At 32.9% G+C, this 7033-nt stretch overlaps 1 protein-coding gene across 2 annotated transcripts in view; it reads right to left on the bottom strand.

Annotated features, from left to right (window-relative positions):
* Nucleotides 1-1427: 1427 nt before the first annotated feature.
* LOC107884799 overlaps nucleotides 1428-7033 on the bottom strand; it is a 7687-nt gene continuing 2081 nt past the window's right edge. Inside the window, exons 1-2 of one of the 2 annotated variants that reach the window (XM_029487181.1) lie at nucleotides 3789-3828; nucleotides 1428-2953 (exon numbers count right to left, since the gene is read on the bottom strand). In XM_029487181.1, coding sequence (XP_029343041.1) covers nucleotides 2066-2848 — 783 coding nt within the window. In that variant the 5' untranslated portion in view covers nucleotides 2849-2953; nucleotides 3789-3828 and the 3' untranslated portion in view covers nucleotides 1428-2065. Of the gene's footprint in view, nucleotides 2954-3788; nucleotides 3829-7033 lie in introns of those variants that run through there. The other variant, XM_016807673.2, reaches the window with a different exon arrangement.

The following is a 7033-nucleotide window of genomic DNA, read 5'->3' as shown; positions in this document are numbered from 1 at the left end:
GAATGTTTATATTAGCATTTTATATATACGATAAAATTTGAAAATAATTTGACTCTTTTTGAGCTGTTACGGATATTGTAAGTTTTCAATTTTTTAGTTTTTTTTTTCTATAAATATCAATAAAGTTTTATCTATTGGACCAAAAAGTGTAAAAAATTAATACAAAGCTCTGATACATTGTTACAATAGCAGTTGAAAAATATTAAAAATACATAGGCACAGTTTTTTTTTATAAGCATTTGAAGTTAAAATGTTGACAAAATGTATCAAATTTAAAATTGAATAATTATTTTGTAATTAAAAATGTATAAAATGTTCAACTTTTATATCTAAGGCTTGAAAATATAAAACAAGATTCCACGTAAATATTCAATTATGTTGCCAAAAATTCTAAGAAATACATAAGTACAGTTTATTTTTATAGTCATTTTAATTTACAACTTAGACGAAATTACATATTAAAAAACCTGGAATAACTATTTTAGTTATTTTGTTGTGATTGTAATGATTATATAAGATTATTTGTGGGTACTTCGTACTTGAAACTTCTAAAGTATACTATTATATATCTATGATAGTACTACGGTTTGTTGTTGATGTATAACGCGTTACCTAATGGATATTATGATATGATTAATTTGGAATTTATTATTAATACCTATTATAGGTCAAATTTTTTTTAATACTATAGATAGGTATGTCTAATACCTAGACTGACAAACCGTCTCCACTCAGAATCGTTTTTCTTATCCAGTGATATATCATCGAATTCAAATTTAATACTATCCATTATACAGTGACCCACTTGTAACCTACTGTACAGCAGAACGACATACACTTACCCACCTTTTTTTAATTAATTCTTCACGATGTCCGCCATATTTTCTTAAGCAGTATTGCCAATTTCTTCTCGGATTTAGTTTTTTAGTTCTTCAACATATCAAGTGCATTGTTTACCACTTCACTGCTCCATGTTTACTAAATGGCGTGTTATCTTAAGGCTGGGGCTATAAACGGCGGAATACGCCGTGTATAGCCCCAGCCTAAATTACTATTGAGAAAATCTATTTCTAAAATCTGCTGTTTAAGTGCCCTACTCAATATTTAATATTTTTCACTTTTTTAGTTACTTATATTAATTTAGCAATTGCCTAGTACAGTAGTACCTAGGTACCTACGTTTAATATTGAAGTTAAATTAGTTCGACCACTCTAGAAAAATGATACCATAGAGGAGGGTATATTAGTACCTATACCAACTATATTTATTTAGCTAATTAGCTCTCCACGCATTTGTAATAATTATAAATTATGTAAGATGAAAAATTGGATTCCGAGTGGTTTTTTTACAGTTAATATGGCCTAAAAACTTTTACCCTCTTTTACATATTCAACACTGAAATTACTACACATCTACTTACATGTAGAATATAAACTATTTTTTACATACATATATATTTTTCTAATCACCGATCTTCTTCATATATTTTTGCTAACAACTAACTTTTGCTACTTTTATTTAAATTTTTTCTGAGAGGAAAATCCTTCAGAAATGTACAGGTGTCAGGTACCGCGACTGGTTCTGCAAAAATAACGCGTTCCCTTTTACTGAAACTCGAGAGGATTCAAACAAAAAACTATTTCGGATTAATGTGCGTTATCCCTGCAGCGTCTGGACATGGCGTCTAGCATCACTATCGGTCCGGACATAGGTCTGACGCGGCCGTACTGTTCCACTGCATGACTCATTGGTGGAAATCAGGGGGGCTTGAGGGGCTTATCCCCTCCCCAAGACCGTCGAGCCCACTCCTCTTTTTTAGTTTTTTAGGATCGAAGCCCCCCACTCACATATTAATGTTAATAATGTAAGCCCCCTGAAATTTTAATGGATTTCTGCCTATGCTGCATGTTTGACGCTGCAGGGAAACCATACTTTAACGTTATCAAAAATGTATGGAAAAGAATGGCGATTATGTGATAAAATAGTTTGGGTTCATCCTGCGTACATTTTTTTATTTTTCGTGGCATAGAGAAATGTATTTATCGGATACCCCTTCTATAGATATCTAATGTTGTTGACAGCACAGTCCGCGACTTATGTACTTTTTGAACCTCGTCCATAGCGAACCTTTTTCCTTCTGGGCATCTCCTGCAGCCTGCACCCTGATCCCCCAGGTTCCGTTTTCCAGAGATTGAGCCTGCGCCGAGTCAGAGGGGGCACGTTCATCCCAGCCACCGAAGTCAACGGATCTCTGGCGGTAGTAGTCGTCTCCTGTCAAGTCCACCGCGTCAAAGTCGTCACTAGCATTCGGCGTGATGACCGCGAAGAAGTCGTTAGCATAGCAATTAGCAACGTGTGGGTCATAGGTTGCGCGAAAGTTATAATTTTGCAGCTGGTCGGTAATCTGAAACTCGGTAGTGCACAAGTCAGGAGCTTGCGGATCGGTCGCCTGCAAGTCGGAACCATCGGTACCGCTGCAGGAGTCTCGGTCGGCCGACGGAACTTCCTCACTTCGGCTGTTCTGCTCCTGCGGGGCTGGGGGGGCTTGTCCGCAGTGATGGTCCGCCGGCGAGCGATGCAACGCTTCCGCGCTGGCCGTAAATCGTTTCCGAACCGCGGAATTGGCGACCACGTTCGTTTCTCCGGCCGCGATCATCATCGATTTGTACGCACTACTTGACTTCTTCGACGACAATTCGTCGACGTCCGTCGGCAGTGCAGGTTGGCGGACACCGATGTCGAATCGCGGAGTCGCCAAATCGAGCACGTAAACAATCGATCGATCGCAACTGCAGTAACTGTCACCCGCCATCATGCTGCAACTGCAGTAGCTGCAGTCTTCCGTCATCTCGATGTCCAACGTAGGTGGTATATGTTGGCAATTGGCATCGGTACATCATATTTTGTCATGCATGGTGTTCTGTTCGAATTCGTACCTATATCGGTGTTATCACTGTAATATTTTAATTTCCGTTTCTTTAATATTATGTATAGGTATATAACCTATACCTATCATACTAAATGCTATAACCTATAATTAATAACTAGGGTGAGATTTAGTGAGAATGTGAGATGATTAATGATTCCTTCACTCTTCAGTATAAAAACTCAAACTCTCATTCTGAAACTACGATTTATATAACAGGTATACCTAAAGATAATGGAAATTCCGTTGAGAAAAACGTATATATACGTAAAGGAAATGCTTATAAATCGTTTTGTTTTATGGCCATTAAGCACCATATAATTATTATTAAATCATTTTAGATAAAATATTATACTATAATAGTCAATATTGAATAATATACTAATAAATCTATATCTGGTATATTAAGTTCATATTAGGTTACATATTACTTATTGCTAAGACTGAAGAAATATTTAATTATATCGTACAATATGTATATAAGTAAAAAAGAACTATTGTCCAATCAAATACAATGTAACTTGCAAATATTTACAACTTAACCATTATTCTATTGCAATAGCGTTATGTCAAGTAGGTATTTGAAAAAGTAAATAGGTGGCAACAGTTTAAATCTGGCCTTGTCTATATGCCTTATTTAAATTCTACAGAATATTACAATACTACTTTATTAATTTTTCTTTGAAGGTCGTATTACACTATTAGGTAGGTACTTCTATATAAACAGTAAGTTGTGACTTGTGAACTAATGTAACTGTGTAAGTACCAAACACCTACTAAATACTATATTAATATTATTATTAAATGTTATAAATTTATTTGTAGATACCGACTTCACAAATAAATACCTATATATTTATACCTGATTGTTGTGACTTGAAATATTATGTACTATGCACCTATGAATAAAAACAAAAACAAAAATATGAAAAATTCGCAACAATAACATGGTTATAATAATATAATTTTACGAACTATCGTATTACAGTAGGTACTATTATACTACACTATAATATATATAGCAATATTTCCAACATATAGTATACATATTACAAAATATGTGTTTAGTCTAGACACACATAATAAATTATATAAATACCTACCTGTCTACAAATAATATTTATATAATCAATTATCATTTTAATAATTTTCTTCGGCTGATACGCACGACGCACGTGTATATCTCGTTGTTTTTATAATTAATAGTGCACACTGCACACTGCACTCATTGGCATTTGACGATAACGAGTTAAATAATTATTAGTGAAAATGCTTTTAGAGTTACCCTCATTATTCACAATCATTATTGTACTATTATCAGCTTATTTACTTTGTTTAACTAAGTAAACACAATTATTTAATAAATAAGATATTGTTATCAATACGTTTGATGACAATGTCGGGGAATCTTTAAAAAATAAAAATAAATACCATGACATTAGCTAGGGAGGAGGATCCACCCCTTCTGGTTGCGCCATTGTTACTATAAGTACGTATACAATTATTTCCATTAAGATTGCAGACTACAATCATCACGTACCTATAAATCACAGCGTAATTACTAATTAGTAGGTACCTAAATGGCTAAATGTTTCATCCTTATCTGGTTAAAAATAAAAGAATTCTATCTACCTCCTCATAAACGTCAACTTCAAGCGATCCGATTCACACGCAATTGCAAAGTAATAAAAAAAATAAATCGATCAAATCAACGCTTAATTAATCTGAAAATGATGAGCCTCCAGAATTGGACCATTGTCTAATCTCGTCAATTAACCAAAATATTGTACAAAAGAACGATAACTCCGATGATGTTTTCAAATCTCTCCCTTTGATCTACGTAAGGGGCATGTTAACCTACTATTACTACTTAACTATACTTAGATGTATATGCAACACTAGTAAAACTAATCGGTATTGATGATTGTTTCTGTAAAGCTTCCACCGATAGTTTTAAAATTCAAACTCAATACAGAGCTCTCATTCATTATCTTAAACCTAGATAAACCTATTTGTGCTGTATATGAAACCTCCTTCTGACTGGAAATTATATATTTAATTACATATTTAAATATTTTCGTGTGCAGTTTTTTTGTGGAAAATCCTATATTATAATATATTATATGCAGTGCCGGATTTAGCGGGGGTGCATTGCACCGGGGCCTCAAGACCAAGGTTGTATTGGGGGCCTCAGGTTGAAGTCCTAAATTTTCTAACTTTCTATAACTTTGTGTTATAAAATGAACAAATTTTATTATTTTAAGATGTTACTGTTAAGTAACAACCATTTATTTTGGACGGTTTGAATTTTAGATAATACTATTACATTTTATCATTATTATTGTTTGTTTTACAAATTTATTCGTATATACATTAATTATATATAATATGCATCGTATACTATTTTCGTATAATCGTCATTAGTGCAGTCTTACTGGACAAACTAATAATACTACTTATATTTATTTATTGTTTATATAAACGGATTATGATTTACGAACATGCCTTGGTGCCGTGTTATTGATTTAGGATATGTTATTTTGTACTTTTGTCAGTTTTATTTTTTGTGTACCTACTCTATTATATTAATTTTTCATTTTCTTATTAAAAATATAAATTAAGTACCTACCTACACTATCTTTTATTGACTTTTGGAAAAAAAAACATGTCCAACAGACAATTTGAAAGTGGTGCATCTAAAAGACGGAGAAAAATGTTCAAAACAATAAATTAATAAAATATAAAGGATTGATTAATAATTTTGCATTCAATTCAGGTATAAGTAATAGTGTATAACTGTACCTACCTGGTTCATATTTGTGTCCTTTCATTTTAGGACAATATAGAAAATATACAGCCATTATCATATTAATTATATTTATTCTTAATGTATATTATACTAGCATATAAGCATAAGTACATGAATGATTAATACATCATATCTTATAACCGTGGTATAATATAGGTACCTATAAGAACAGTGAGTGAATGTATAATATAATAATTTACCTATTAAATTATGGTACTTAAATTTTGAGTTTTTTAGTTTATTTAGTATATCAACACGACAACACGTATTAAATAAATAGATATAAGTGTAATGTCGAGAAAATTTTTTTGTAAGGGGCCTCCAATTGGTAGTTGCACCTTGGCCTCCTGAGACTTAGATCCGGCACTGTATATAGGTATATCTCGGTTTGAGTGTAGGCACCTATCTCAGTTTTATTGTACCCCAATCACAGATAAATGGGCATCAGTGTAGGTACTTAGCTTTGTGAAATAATCTGATCTAGATGGGTAACCATATAATTCATGGATTAAATTAAGCACTTGGTACATTTTTTAACGTGCTTTAAACTACATACTCACTAAATATTTCCGACAACCAGTGGCGTGCGCAGGGGGATGATGGGGGATATATCCCCCCATGGGATTTTTTTTCTTTTAGTTTTCAAACATGACTGGATTTTTAATTAAAGATTTCATAAAAATAATGTGTACCTAGTTTGGATTTAGAAGTTCCAGTTTAAAATTTCTCATCGAAAATATTTGCTGTGATAAAATAATTAATAAGTGATACAAGAGACACTGTCATATCAAGTCTGTGGTCAAATTAGAAAACGGTTTATAACGCTATTAATGACAATGTGGTATCATAGATACCACATTAGACCGCGTAGAACCGAATCACAGGGCACATCTTACAAATTCTCATTACATTTCCAGTAACCACAGCGACTAGTGAATGCTCTTTTTTACCCTTAAACGTTTAAAAACGTATTTAAGAAATATGACGGGTCAGTCACTGTTAAATGGATTGGCGTTAATGGACATACATCAAGATATTCCATTATCCACAGAACAAATAATTTATGAATATAGTGTAAAAGCCAGAAGGACGAATTTCCGCCTTGATTTTTTTTCTGTTTAATAATAAAGAATAAAGATTGAAAATAATACGTTTTTATTTATGACATCCCCCCCCCCTCTATCAAATTCCTGCGCACTCCACTGCCGACAACTCTAAAATTTTCGTCAAATTCAATTGAGTAGTTTTGAGTAGGTAGGTACCTATATATGCTATACAAACATATACAGTGGCGTCAT

Source organism: Acyrthosiphon pisum, chromosome A1 (genome assembly GCF_005508785.2).
Source record: "Acyrthosiphon pisum isolate AL4f chromosome A1, pea_aphid_22Mar2018_4r6ur, whole genome shotgun sequence".
NCBI lineage: Eukaryota > Metazoa > Arthropoda > Insecta > Hemiptera > Aphididae > Acyrthosiphon > Acyrthosiphon pisum.
The sequence above is the reverse complement of the archived record's forward strand: the minus strand, read 5'-3'. Positions and strand labels throughout refer to the sequence as shown.